Source organism: Parasteatoda tepidariorum, chromosome 1, assembly GCF_982258835.1.
Source record: "Parasteatoda tepidariorum strain Cologne lab strain chromosome 1, Ptep-v5.0, whole genome shotgun sequence".
Lineage (NCBI taxonomy): Eukaryota > Metazoa > Arthropoda > Arachnida > Araneae > Theridiidae > Parasteatoda > Parasteatoda tepidariorum.
Window position 1 is genome coordinate 25,386,534 of NC_141755.1, and position 15,671 is coordinate 25,402,204.

Sequence of the window (15,671 nt, forward strand, 5' to 3'; positions counted from 1 at the left end):
AGTTTAATATTAACAAATTCTTAAGTGAAGTTTAAAAAGTTGACTTAACTTTTTGTAAACTTTAAAAATATTTAGGACAGAAATTTTTTAAGCTAGCATATTTCTGCGACATGGTCACATAAACAATTTTTATGCTGGTACTATGAAACTTTACATGACATATTTTAATTTATTTTTACTTTTATATGATTATTTTAGCAAGACTTCTTGATAGTAGCCAAAATTTACAATTGAGTTGACTGTTTCTTTATTTACAGGTGAACTTAATGTAGACTTAATAATATTTATTTTGAAATTTTATAAAACTTAGATTGTTTTTTTTTTCAAACTTTTCTTTGATGTATTTTACAATATGAATAATTCTGAATGAAAAAAGACTAGATTTAAAAATATATTTTAATTCAAGTACTCTTTAAAACTCTTAATTTTTTTTTGATTTTCAATTCTAAAACTTAATATTTTTATCTTAGAATAAACCTAACTCAATTTGTAAGTCAATTAACAACCATTATTATTAAAATGCTCACATCTAGTAGAAAACACTATATTTGTAAGCGTCTTTTGAGAGGAAAAATCAAAGTATATATATTAAATAGGTTCCACTAATTTATTTGAAGTAAATTTGCAGAGAATTATCCCTATTGTGGTTGGTTTTAAAAACTGGATATATTTCATGTTTTTTTTAAAAAATATTAAGCATGTTATTATCATTGCATGTATTAATAGTTCTTTTTCAATAATTCTTAACACTTTTCAAAAATTTTTCTGAAGGAATTCTGAAACTGTTGACTACTTTTGGCAAAACTGGAATATTCCTGTACATAAGTGGTGTGTCAGACATCTATATAAACCAATGTTAAGATTTGGTTTTACCAGGAGGAAAGCTGCAATTGCTGTGTTTTTTGTGTCTGCTTTCTTTCATGAGGTATTTTTTTTTATTAATTATTGTTTATTAATTGTTCTTTTTTTAATTTATGTAATTTTAAGACTTCTTTATGAATTAATAAATCTTAAATTTTTGACTTGTGATGCTTTAAAATTACCATTTTTTTTAAAAAACTGCTTGTCTTTTTTATACATTTTATACAGCTGTTGTAGTTACAAAAAATCAATTATCTTAAATTTTTTCAAGGTTGTTGCGTTTCTACCCTTTTTTTAAAAGAATATCTCTATTTGTCACTATGTTTATTATGACTTTTCAGTTCGTTGTTCTTCAGAATGAAATTAAAGCTTCCTGAATAATAAAATTTTATTATTTAGGAATTTCATTTTGCAATGTTTTAAAGTGAATCACGTGTACTTTTGGCAAAGCTTCTTCAAGAGACAGCTGTGAAAAAATTTAATAATATTTTTTGTAGTCTAAATTTGATCAGAGTTTGATTTTTTTTATTTAAATCTGATTTTTTTTTGATTTTTATTCTAATACATTGTAAGAACTTTATTTTATGATTAAAAAAACTTGATAAATGTTTAATCAAAATTAAATTAATATTAAAACTATATTATAACAATATTTTAAAAGTTCTAACTTACTAAAATAATTTTTCATTATAATACTTAGCTTTGAATGCATAGCAACCATTTTGAAACAAATGCATGATTGAAATTTAAAGACTAGATGAAATAGAGAATTTAAAGAATACTTCAGGGGTCTGTCTAGGTTTTTCTGAGAGGTATTTATTTTGTGAAAATTGAAACATAATTTGGGAAAATTAAAAATTATATTAAAAAGTCAACAAAAGAATATGATAAAAATATGGATTTACTACTTATTACGAGACACAAAAATAAAATTTTAAGAAAAAGTATTTTGTAAAACTACAGATTTTCCTAGAGTTGAAATTGTGAAGTTACCGCTAAGCGGTTGTAAAATTGGCCTGGACAGACCCTGTTCTTTAACTATTAAAACAAAGCTTCAATTAGCAAACTATAATTTTAATTTAAAATTGTGGTTTTTTTTTTCTCTTGATTTTTAATATGACAAAATAAATGTAAAAGATTGTGTTTATAAGTGTAGTCATTCATCAAAAAATAAATAAATATTTAATTTATATATTTTTATATTTTTATATTAAAATATTCATTTTTAATCCTGTATCAAAATAGATAAGTTAAGCTAAAAATTTTTAAAAAAAAATCTATGTACTCATTGGAATTTGTTTTCACAAAATTTTTTTATACGAAAATCTGATAATGTCAAAGATACTGTAAACATATTATGAGGAAAAAATACTAGTTACCAGTTAATAACTCTACTGCTTCAAATGGACTTTGAAAGAGTTTAAAAAATGAACAATGACACTATATCAGGAAAAAATATCTGAATTCATCAATCTTTTTCTTCTTTTTTCTATTTTTTCTATTTTTCTATTTTATTTAGGGTAATTTCTTTTTAATATAACCTCAAGCTTTAGAATTATGCATTTTCCACCAATAAAATATAATGTAGATTTTAATTCCATGCTTTTTCAATTAAAAGGTAGAATTTTAATTAACATTATTTGCATTTTTTCATGTTTCATGTCAAAAATTCATGTTTATTAATTACTTCCTACAGCTATGCAAGTCTATATTAAGACAGCATTAAATGTGTACTTATCTGTGCTTTGTCTCAAGAATCAAATGATGTTTAAAAATGTAATTTCAAATGTGTTGGAATTTTACGCACACCAAGAAAGTAATTTAGTTAATTAAAATTAATTAATGCAGTAATTTATTTAAAATAAATTTTAAAACTAAGAAAATAAAATAAAAGTATCAATAATTTAAAACACTGTGTTTTAACTTATATATATATATATATATATATATATATATATATATATATATATATATATATATAATATAATCAGTTGATTTAAGTCAATGATTTTTTAAAAAAATATTATTTGATTTAATTCATGATTTAAATCAACAAACCCTGAATTTGATATTGATTACTACCAGTATTAATCTATCACTATATGTTTCAACTCAGGATTTTTGATTTTTTTTACATAAATATGGATTCCATGATACTCTAGAGATTCTGATAGCATTAATTTTTTTAAAATTGTTTTTCTCCCTTCTTTTGCTTTTGTCATATTGAATTCATATTGTTAAGTTGTACCTAAATGGTCTAGGTCAGCAATATAGTTTTTAGGGGTTGGTCAATTTTCCGTTGATGGAGACAAAATGTCATTGCTGACCAGTCTTAGTCCTTTTTATTCTGGAAACTAAAGTTTTAAATCAATAACTTTTACTTGTTTTGGGCAAAAAAAGTGCTTATTATCATTTTTCAACTTTCAGTATAGTGTTTTAAAAGTAAGCTGGCATTTTTTTTTTATTTTAGTTGAATTATTTTTATTAAGCTAAGTTTTATGGGTGATAAATTTTCAGGTTCCACTTTTTTCAAAGGATTAGTATTAATTCTTCCATGTTATATTAACTTAACATTATCTTATATTAACATATTCACGTGTCTGTTCAAAAGAAATTTGGGTCCTTTAACGGACCCTTCACAAAATATCTTTTCATAAAAACAGATCCTTCACTAAATATTTTAACTTAAATTATTTTGTGAAGGATCTGTTTTTAAGTTAAATTATTTTGTGAAGGGTCTGTTTTTATCTTTTAATTGGACCCTTCCAGGGTTCCCACGGTCCTTGAAAGTCCTTGAATTTTTTTTGCTAAATTTAGGTCCTTGAAAGTGCTTGAAAAACGTCTTAGGTCCTTGAAAAACTTGATAGGTCCTTGAATTTGTCCAATACTGCCGACGGCCCTTTTTATAAAACACCCGCGGATCTTTCTGTTTTGTTCCCGAGCTCTCTCACGTGGTTTTTAACGCCACCGTTTCTAACGGGGCCTAGCGTCTTGGTGTCTGCCAAGCGAGCGGAGCACAGCAGACAATCGATGCGTTCGGGGCGAGACTCCACTTCATCTTCTGTAGCATATGCTTAGATCTTCTTTTTTCTTATCGAAACTGGAATACTCTCGAATTTCGTAAAAATATGTACCTTGTAGTTTTCAATAAATTTGCTGTTTTACCATCCGCACTTGTCCTTACGTTTGCGTCATTTCAAAACTTTATTGTAAAGCGTATTCGCAAAGGCACGGCTTCGTATTTATGTTACGTAGTTTAGACTAGTTATGCCTGGGAAGTGCTATTTTAATCCCCAATGGATGGATAATCAAGCTTATAAAGAATGGATTTTATCGATGCCCGAAAAGAAGTTCAGAGCCAAGTGCCGATTATGCATGAAGGAGATCGATATCGCGAGAATGGAAGAATCTGCTCTGAAATCACACATCAAAGTAAGGTAAAACAAAAAGCAGTCTCATGCCCTGAGTTCTCTTTTTCCAAAGACATGAACATCTAATTCATCTGGTGTAAATACTCCTTCAACATCGTGTGCTCCATGTGAAACAGAAACTTTAGTGGCCGAGGTAACATTGTCTTCTTATCTGGTCAAAAGGAATGTGCTTGATGCTGAAATTCTCTGGAGTCTGAAGTGCATCACTAGTAATTATTCATGTAACTCCTGTGAAGGGATTAGTAAATTGCTCTCCAAAATGTTTGCTGATAGCTGTATAGCAAGAAAATTTTTTTGTAGTGCCACAAAGTGAGCCTATTTGGGCTCCTTTGGATTGGCACTATACTTCAAAGGGATTCTTATAAATGAGCTGAAGAATGTTGATTGCTACACTGTACTCTTTGATGAGACGTTAAATCAGTCTCTACAATCTAAGCAGATGGACATTATGGTAAAGAATTGATAATAAAGTTTGCACTAAGTATCTTACCTCCCAATTTATGGGTCATGGAACTGCAGAAAATATTTTGTCCTCTTTTTACAAATGCATGGATGATGGTTAAAAGCTCTCTAAAATACTTCAATTATCCATGGATGGACCCTATATCAATTGAAAATTCTATTAGAAGCTTCAGTGTGAATTAAAAGAGAAATATTCTCACCAGGTCATATTCATTGGCAGTTGTGGATTACACATAACGAATAATGCTTTTAAACATGGTGAAAATGGGATATGTTCCTTCTAATTTTTATTTTTAGAAAGAATTGTTGCTGCATAACATTTAGAGAAGGTTGTGTAAATTATGGATGAATAATTTCAGAAATGATGTTTAATAGAGGAGAGGAGGGGGTTATGGAATAGTCATGGAATATGGAATACCTAAGATTTAGCTCTGTCTTTCATGCAGCCTTCACATGGAAATACACAGGATTAAAGGATTTCACCATTAACACCTCATTACCATTAGTTATAGATTGTGCTGAAAATGATTTTGTGAATTAATATGTAAAACCAGTAGGGTTGTTTTTAAAAAATATAAATTTTAGTCCATAATACATATACTCTCTTCTCTCTATATAGGCAAAGCATTTAGGTATTATATTTGAAATTAATTATTGCCACAACAAGCATTGTTGCTTCTAGTAAAATAGAAGAGAATAATTTTTAAAATTTTTCTTAGATTAAGGTCCTTGAAAATTTTGTTGAGGTCCTTGAAAAGTCCTTGAATTTCAATCTCATCATAGAGTGGGAACCCTGCCTTCACAAATTTGTTTATCTTCATCATTGTTTTGTTAATCGAATAAATCCTTTCCAGGAAAGGGGGGGGGAGAAAGACAAATGTAAACAAACTAAGTTTTGTCTTCGGCAGACGCTTCTTCCTTTATTTGTCCGAAATGAATATTCTGCGTTTATCAGTATAGGCTAAATACTGAATATTTGTATGTTGCATCTCTAATTTAGTAGCAGAAATTGCTGTTTATTTTTGAAAATTTAATTTTTTTTAATTATAATTTTACAGTGTTGAGCATAATCTTGTACCTCTTTACACTTTCAAAACTCCTTGAAAAAGTTTTGTAATAACAGGAACCTTTTTTGCACAAATTCACGAAAGCTGGACCCTGGTTAAAAGGGTGTGACTTAAGGTTTATTTTATATTCACAAATTACGAGTAATTTTTTTACCATTTTACAAAAACAGACCTTTCACAAAATGTCTGGACGGACCCCTGTTATTAGTATTCAAGGAATTGTGCTGGGTTAAAAGTTTGATTTTATTTTAGTTCTTTTGCCTAATTTCATAATATTCAAATTATATAAGTATCCAAATATATTTAATTTTTTTTCAGTATCTGGTGAGTGTTCCTTTAAAGATGTTTAAGCTTTGGGCTTTCTTTGGTATGCTTGCTCAAGTGAGTATTTAAAATTAAGTTTTTTTTGAAAAGTTTATTTTTGATAAATTTGAATCTTTTGAGTAGATATAACATGCCTTTTCTGTAATTTCTGTTTCCTAAATAAATATAACATGTTTTTTTTTTGTACTAACTTTTTACCATATGTCCGAAATTATATCAGGTTGAGTAAAAAGTTTTCCGCCAAAGGGAAATACCTCCGTGCCAGCAGCAGCCATTGCCATGGTGGTTAACTTTTTTTGAAACCAGCTTTTGTATTTTAAAACAGAAAGTTGGAACTACACAACTGTGTACTTTGTTTGTCAAAACTTTATCATCTTGTGCACCAAATTTTTTTTTAAAATGGAGCTATCACGTTAACAGATCAGACCCATTATGTACTATGAGTTCCGAAATAAACTAAGTGTAACTGAATGCCACAAGAAAATGTGTGAAAGTTTAGGTTTCAATACTGTTTCGTATGAGGATACAGTAAAAGTTTGGCTTCAAAAGTTTAATGCTGGGAATTTCAACATTGAAGATGAACCATGTTCTGGCCGCCCTATTGAGGTTGATTGTGACCAGTTAAAGCAAATTATTGTTCAAGACAGAAATTTTTCAACACGAACTATTGCATTAGAGCTTGACATCTGCCAAAAAACAATAGCAAATACTCTCAAACGCATAAATCTAACAGTTAAGTTTAACCGTTGAGTGACTCGCGAATTGACTGCTGAAGACAAGAGCAAGAGCTATGATTTAATGTAATTATCACACAGCACAGTTGGATATCATAGACCAAATTTATCCAGACCATCTGGTAAATAAAAGAAATAGTTTACACTTTACCTCAAAGCAATTCCTGAGTTTCAATTTATGGTCCTGTCTCTCATTTCTATTAAATATAGATGCTTTGTGCTTCCAATGTTGACGATACTTGATATATTTTAAGAACTACATTTTCCAAGTTTATCCCTCCATTCTCTTGTATAGTATATAAGATCAGGGTTCGCCAAGTGGGCCCACTTTGAAAAAACCCGCCCGGGTTTTATTGGGTGGGCCCACCTTGAAAAAACCCACTTGGAACGATAAGTGGGTTTTTTCAAAAAAAAATTTTTTTTTTTTACTAGAACTTATTGTTTCACATTTATTTTTATATAATTTATTGTGCAGCATAAATTTGTCAAATAGAGTTGCATGATTTATATGATTAAGTTTTTAATATTAGTAAAGTAAAAGAAACTCAAATATTCATATAATTTTTATAGTAGGTGCTATTGAAAACTTCAAGTGGGTTTTTTCAAAAAAGTAATATTTTAATGATATTAAATCAAATAAAAATTTAAATAATATAGTCTGAAAAGATCAATTTTTCAACTATAGTTGCATGCTTTATATATTAATAAACAGGTAATATAATACATACAGGTAATATAATAATATAATATATTAAAAAAAATTGAAAAGAAACAATTTTTTTCTTTTTTTACCAAGTGATACATTAACAAATTTAAACAGTTTTATTTTCTAGCTTAAGAAGAAAAAAAGCTAAAACTTTTTATAGGAGAACTTTTTAAAATTATTTATCTAAAAATGAAATCCTTTTCTAGGGTTAATTATTTGAAAACAAATGGGACAAGTAACTGATACTCTTTATAATTATACGTAGTTTTAATTTCACTTTCTATTAATCTTATTATAGAAACATGTAAGACCATTAAATATTTATTTCAGTTTTTTATTTAACTCAAGTCAGATGAAATTTTAGTTTTTACTGATTATAAATATTTACAGATTATAATTTTATAATGGGTAATATCCATATGTTTAATAAAAATAGTAAATAAATGTGTGTGAAAACAAAAAGATTAATAAACTTGTTCCTTTTATATTACTGCATTTATATTTTATAATTCTTGAGTTAAAAAATTATGAAACGTAATGTACTTAAAAATAAAGAAGATTCAAATATGTATTAGTGATAATGCGCCATTTAAACTTAATATAAAATACATATAACCAGGGTTCCCTCAAAGTGGGCCCACTTTGAAAAAACCCACTTGGTGGTTTTTTTCACAAATTGTTTTTTTTTTTAAATTTGGTTAAAAAAGAAGTATCTCCTAATACTATCATTGGACATATCGTTGAAGTTAACAAATATTTTAGAAATGTGCATCAAGCACATGGATGGGCAAATGAAAAAAACTGCTTGATGACCAATGATACTAGGTGGAATTCATATTGTGAGCGCGTAAAAACTTTTGCCAATAATTACCATAAATATGAAGAGATTGTTCTTGAACAATTTTATATGCCAAAAAAATTAAATAATGTTGGGCTTTACCAATAAACTATCAATTGGGAAAAACAGATATCAATTGTTTCTGAAGCTTTAAAAAAGCTTCAACCAGAAAACATTTCAATTTCAGAACCTGTTGAAATATGAATTAACTTACTATCGTGTGATGAATTAGAATCCCATAAACATTTTGTTAAAAGATCAGGCTGTTCAGCCACATCATTTATCAGCATATGCATCCTGGATCCCGAAACAAGGGGACAATTTTTAAATGATGAACAAGACCAATTAGCAGAAAGCTGTCTTTCTAAGCATCATCCAGAATTTCTGCCACGTGTTATGGCATCCAAAATTTCCGATCCTGAATACTTTCCAAAATCAATGATGCTTGACACTGTTATTGAACAGTTTTCATCAAAAAATAGTGGAAAATTATGGCAAAAAAATAAATAAATAAGTAAATAAATAAAATTCCTAGCTTCCACAAAATTTCTGTCAATTCTTTTTTCTTTGCACTCAGCACCAGCATTTTCTGTCTCTATCGAAAGACACTTTTCAACTTTCGGTTTGGTGCAGAGTAAACTTCGAAATAGATTAGGAATAGATAAAGCTACAAAACTCGTAAAAGTGTATTGCCATCTAAGAGAGAAATGTAGACACTTTGAATCTGTTGTATGATAATAATAATAAAGGAAAAAATTTACCTTTTTTTTAAGTTAACTCTTAACATCTGCTGACAATTTTTAACTATTTGGAGAAAGTTTATCACAATTAAAAAACAGTTAAAAATTAAAATATTATTTTTAAGATTTCATTTGAATACAATTTATTTTGTTTCTTTTAATCATGATTAAAAATATTGAAATCAAACAAACAAAAATTTATTAAGTGATACATTAAACAACAATAAACAAATTTAAAGTTTTATTATCTGATTTTAAAAAAATGAGCTATAACTTTTTATATATGCTTTTTAATAATTTTAAGATTAATTTGTTTTTTGAAACTATAAAGTTAAAATGCATATATTTATCTAAATATTTGAAAAAAGGGTTAAGTAACTGATACTCTTTATAATTATACATAATTTTAATTTCACTTTCTATTAATCGTATTATAAAAACATTGAAGACCATTAAATATTTATTCCAGTTTAATTTTATTACAGGTAAAAGTCAGATGAAATTTTAGTGTTTACTTATACAATACTATTTAATAAATAAAAATATTTTCACAGTAAAATTTATGAGCACTAAATGAAAAAACCCAATTTTCCCTGGGTTTTTTCAAATAAAACCCAATTTTCCCCGGGTTTTTTCAATAAAACCCAGGCGGGTTGGGTTTTTTCAAAAATCCCCGGGTTTTTTCAAACCCTGTATAAGATACTAGGATTTGTGTAATTATTACTGATTATTTAGTACACGAAAATATAACTATAATTAATTATTGTAAATTTATATGGGAGAGTTAATGATTTAAAAAAAAAAATCTAATTTATCTATTTAGACAAAATTCAAATCTGTTATGAAATCCAATTTGGTTGCATGTTATGTTTCTTAAAACTAAAATTGATTGATTCATTTTGAAACATTTATAAAATATTGAATTTCTTAAAGTTTTTGTAAATATTTAAATTTTTTACTGAAATTATGTATTTAAATACATTTGTATGTATTTGATATATGTATTTAAATATGCAGGGTGTTCCAAAATTATCTTTACAACTTCAAAAATTCATAACTTCGAACATAAACAAGATATTTTTATTCTGTCTTTTGCATGTATTACTGCAACTAATAAAGTTTTTTTTAAAATAGGCTGAAAAGTTATAAGTGAGGATGTGGACACCACAACAGAAAGCTCAATGCGTTTCATGGTTCATAGAGACGAAATCAGATACACAGGTTCAACGGAACTTCAGGACAAATTTCCAAAGAAACCCACCATCCAGACCCTCCATCCGTGCATGGCACACAAGCTTTATGAGCACCGGATCAGTATTGCATAAAAGTGGAGTTGGACGACCCAGCACAAGTTCAGAAAATGTGGAGCGAATACGGCCATGAGACGCATTGAGCTTTCTGTTATGGTGTCCACATCCTCACTTAAAACTTTTCAGCCTATTGAAAAAAAACTTTATTAGTTGCAGTAATACATGCAAAAGACATAATATAAATATCTTGTTTATGTTCGAAGTTATGAATATTTGAAGTTGTAAAGATAATTTTGGAACACCCTGTATTGTATATGTATTTGATACATGTATTTAAATATATTCTTCTGTATTTAAATATATATTATGCATTTAAATATATTTTTTCCTGAAAAATCTAAAAAAAAAATAATGCTTTTGAATAATTTGATTCTTATCTATTGTATGAAAAAAGAAAGTTTATCTTATCTGAATTAAGAAAAGCAAAGAATAATGAACAATTTGTGAAAATCGTGTATAAATCATTTTAAAAATAAAAACAAATTTTGATAACTTCTGCAAAGATGTCCCTCCTGTTAACTACAGCCTGTTATTCATGCATTTCGTAATTTTACCTCCTTTGAATCAGAAGTTTGGATAAATTTTTTTTTTTATAAAATTTTTATTGTGTTAAATGTGCCTTATATTATTCTTATTATATAGTATTTTTACAATTAACATATTTTAATCAACAAACCTTTTTTATGTTAATTTTTAATGTAAAAATCATGAAATCTATTTTATTTGCAGTTGCCTTTCTCAATAGTTGTTGAAAAATATTTCCATAATCAGTATGGTAATGTGGCTGTTTGGATTTCTTTACTCATTGGCCAGCCGCTTTGCATTCTTATGTACTACCATGATTATTATGTGATAAATTTTAAAACTGCTGACGTTTGATTATGTTGTAGTACACAAGGTTGTGGAATAATTCAAAACAGAGCTCTATATTTTTATATGAATGAATTATTGATTTTATGATGTAACTAATGTGATAACACTAATTAAAATAGTTTTGATACAATTTTATAACAGTTTAATGAATTGTTAAATAGTTGCAAGTAATTCTGATTTTTATCTCCTTTTTTAAAAATCTTTCCTATTATGTGCTCAAATATTGTTCAAATAAATTTTTATTATAATCAATACTATTTAAAGTTAAATGAGAAGAAATTTTAAAGTCACTTATGTGAATTTATCTAAATTGTAAAAGATTATATCCTGTGTTAGGTGCTCAAATATTATTCAAATAAATTTGTATTTCAATTAATTTATAAAGTTAAATATGAAGGTAAATCACTAATGTGAATATATCTTTTTATAAATATATCTTAAGTGTTAATATATTTTAATAATTTTGTCTTGCAATTAATGTATAAAGTTAGGCATATTGAAATTTTTTTAAAAATTCATTTATGTCTTGATTGCTATCTTATGTCATATGCATATTTTCGCACATTTTGTTGTATCATACCCATTATCATGTATCTTAGACCAAAGATGAGTATCATCTAAACATAATGAACTTTGTATTTTAATTTTTCAAATTCTGTCATTTTCCTTGTAAATCAGTTTGTCAATTGTGTATTTGTATTGTTTTGTTTTCATTTTTTTTCTTTAGTATGACTATTTAGGAAATTTAATATTGAGCTAATATTTAATGGGTTACAAGAAAAATATTTCTTTAAAACAGTTTATGAAAAGGTCGGTTTCTTAAATGCTTGAGTTTCTGATTCGACCTTTCTATCTTGACTATGACTTTCTATTAACTATTTCTATTGAGTTTTATTTGTAAATTTATCTCCAATTTGATATTTTATTTAATAGATACATTCTAAACAACTATTGTATTTAATAAGTTAATAGTTTCATCATAAAAATGTTTTAAAATAGCTTTAGAATATAATGTTCACATGTTTGGAATTAGAATCAACATCTTTATTTATCTACAAATGCTTGAGCTTCTCTTTCAATATTTTAGTTTTATTTGTGCTTAATTTTTTTTAGTATGATTTGAATTTCAGCAGTTCATGTAATATGCTGGAGAAATTTTAGGTACGTTTAATCATGTTTATACAACTGCACTTATTGACTAATGCGCAAATGTTTGAGCTTCTGTTTCAATATTTATCTTTTAACTGTTTTATTTTCTTTATTATTACTTATCTAATTATCTTCATTATATTTGTAGTTCCTATATTAAGATTTCTTTCAGACTATCATGCAAACATTTAGCTAACTTTCCAGAAGTAAGTCTGATAAGTTGAGTGTAATTAAAAACTATCAAATTAATTTAAGATTATATATATTTCTGTGGCATCAAATGTATTCAGTTTAAAATATTGATCAGTATTTCTAATTGGTATTTTATTCCTGAGGCATAATTTGTCATAATGACTACACTATATTAAACTGTTTTCATAAAAGAAAATTTTTTGTTGCAATATTGCTCATTGTCAATTCCATTAATTAAAAGTTATGACTAATACATTCCAGTATTTGCTCATTTCCTTCGTGTATATTTCTGTTTTTCTATATTTACTAAATGTTTCTTTTGATGTTGTAGTTGTAATTCCTCCATCTCTTTCTAGAAAGTTTTTCTTTTGAACATTCATAGTTTATTACTGTAGTTCCTAAAATATTTTTTGTAATGTTTTTAAAATTTGCATATGTTTGTACTTAATCTCTCATTAGTATACTTTTTTTCTGCATTTTTTGAAAATATGCAAAGTTAAACTGGAGTAGTTTTTTTTATATTTAGTTTATGAGTATATTTCACTAACAAAGTATTAGATGTGTTATAGTGTGTTTAAAATCAACAATAGTAAAAAAAAAAAAGAAAACTTGAAATTTTTTACATTAATTTTAGTATAATTTTTAAAATACGCTATATTAATATTTAAATTTTTTTTTGAAATTTTATATAAATTTTGATAGGAGTAAAATTTTTATATCTAATAAAATTAGCAAATCCTTATTAATAGCAATAAAATTAGCAAATCCTTATTTTTTTCCTTAATTCATATTTGACTACGGTTTTTTTTGTCGCTTTAAAGTAGACTGAATCAAAAATATTTAAGTTAGTGTTAATAAATAGCTTATTATCTGGTTAGTTATGAAAAATTTTCAGATTTTTGTGCATTTATTATATCTTTATCATACCTGTTAATCTTATTCTTGAATTTCATCTTCGAAGTGATAAATCATTTATATATTTGATAATAGAATTTATGTGATATATATATATATATATTTCAGGAATTATGTTGAAACTTCTCTAATTTGTAAATGTGATTTTGTGTAGTCTTTTTGGGTGATAAATGTGCCAAATTGTTGAATTTTTGTATTCTAACATAATGTAAAAACGTTCAATTTTTATAGGATTTTTCAATTTGAATATCACTTATGTATCTTTAATGACATCCATTTATAAATTTTGTAAAATTTTTAGGCTCAAAATAAAATTTTAAAGCATATACTTTGTTTACATATGTGCTTTACATTCATTGTATGTAAATATATTTTTATAATCTGCATAAAATATATTTTTTAAGTAAAGTAAAATCATTTTTTATGTGGAAAATCATTTTTTACCTTCTTATAAATTGTATTTAAAAAATTTTGTCAAATAAACTATATATTCTTAAAATTTTAATTTGTTTTTGGATTTAGTTTGTGTTTTTCAAATAGACTATAATTAAGTAGGTATTTATGAAGGGAACTTTTTTATTTAGTCAACTTTTTTTTCCATATTAGAAGTAAAGATTAAATTGTAGTATTTGAAAGATGTCACCTGTAGCATAATTTCCATAATATTTGCAGATTTAGATTCCAAGTGTGTGTTTTTTGGCCCTCTTACTTTTTACTAAAGCTGACCGGGCTGTAGGCGTCATGGAACTGGTCTTGCATCAGAAAGGTTTTGGGTTCAAATCCCGGGCAAGGCATGGATGTTCTTTCATTCCCTATACTATCTGTCTTTACTGTGGGAGCAATGATGGTCCACCTAACATATTGCCCTGAAAGAGTGCACAGCAAATCTGCCCTTCAGATGCCTATATGATGAAAGGTCATTCCCCAGGTGGGCATTGGAAAAAAGAGAGAGAGAAAAAAAAAAACTTACTCAATTTTTCAGTTTGGGCTTTACAAACAATTTTTCACTTCCATTATTTGTCTTGCTTTTTAAATTCATAGAAATTTTACTTTTATATTGAATGTTTATACAATATTAGTTTCTCTTAAGGTTTTTTTTAAAAATTTATTTTTGTAAAACTTTTTTTTTTATAAAAATATATAATTCAATAAATTTCAATACATTTATTTCTGCTTTTAAGTACTGCAAAGGAAAATATTCTCTGTTACTTAAATAAACTATTAATTGCTGAAGAACTATGAAAAAAATTCTGTATGGGTTGACAGGTATAACATTGACCTTGTGAAAAAAAAAATTTCTGAATAAGATTTCTCTTCATTTTTTGTGTGTCACCTCATCAGTTTTTTCTAACAGACCTAAAATTAATGTTAAAAAATGTAATTGGTGTTGGTGCTTGTAGGGGTTGTGAATTTTGCCATTTATGTAAAAGTAACTATTTTTTTCCATAGCATAGAAAGCAATAGCTTTGAAAGCCTCTTTATTTTTACTAGAAAATTAATGAACAAAATCTATTTCCAAGAAACACAGCAAAGATTTTGTGATTATTTGAGGTATCTTACTGAAATAGTGGTTTTAATCTTTTTTGATGCAATTCCTTTAGACCAAAATTAATATTCTCCAAATGATAGTCATAATGTTAGAAAAATATCAATTGTGACACCAAACCTATCCACCTTTATGTTAAGGAAATTTTTAATTTGAATTTAAAAAACTGCATATTTTTGTATCTAAATGCTCATCAAATTTTTTGAAACTGTAAAAAGTTCAATTTCTTTCATTGCTTGTGACTGGAATTCTCATTATAAATGATTATTCACAGTACAATTGTCAATAATATACCTTAATAAGACGTGGAGCTACTTTGTCTGATTTTGGACTTCATGTTATTAAACCCTACATTCAAGTCCCAATTCAGAAATACGAGGCGGATGGAAGAATGCAACTATTAATAACACTCAACGAAGAGCCAGAGAAACACATATTGCAAGTCGTAAAGTACTATCGAAGCTTTTCTCCCAATTTGCTCAAAGCAATCTTTAGCGAGTAATTCATTAACCCTTTGTAGAAT

The 15,671-nt window shown here is 26.7% G+C and overlaps 1 protein-coding gene across 1 annotated transcript in view; it reads left to right on the forward strand.

Annotated features, from left to right (window-relative positions):
* Nucleotides 1-14,107, forward strand: part of mdy (diacylglycerol O-acyltransferase) — a 31,848-nt gene extending 17,741 nt beyond the window's left edge. Inside the window, exons 13-15 of the mRNA XM_043041561.3 lie at nt 772-925; nt 6,140-6,202; nt 11,203-14,107. Coding sequence (XP_042897495.2) covers nt 772-925; nt 6,140-6,202; nt 11,203-11,352 — 367 coding nt within the window. The 3' untranslated portion in view covers nt 11,353-14,107. The remainder of the gene's footprint in view (nt 1-771; nt 926-6,139; nt 6,203-11,202) is intronic.
* The last annotated feature ends 1,564 nt before the right edge of the window (nt 14,108-15,671 follow it).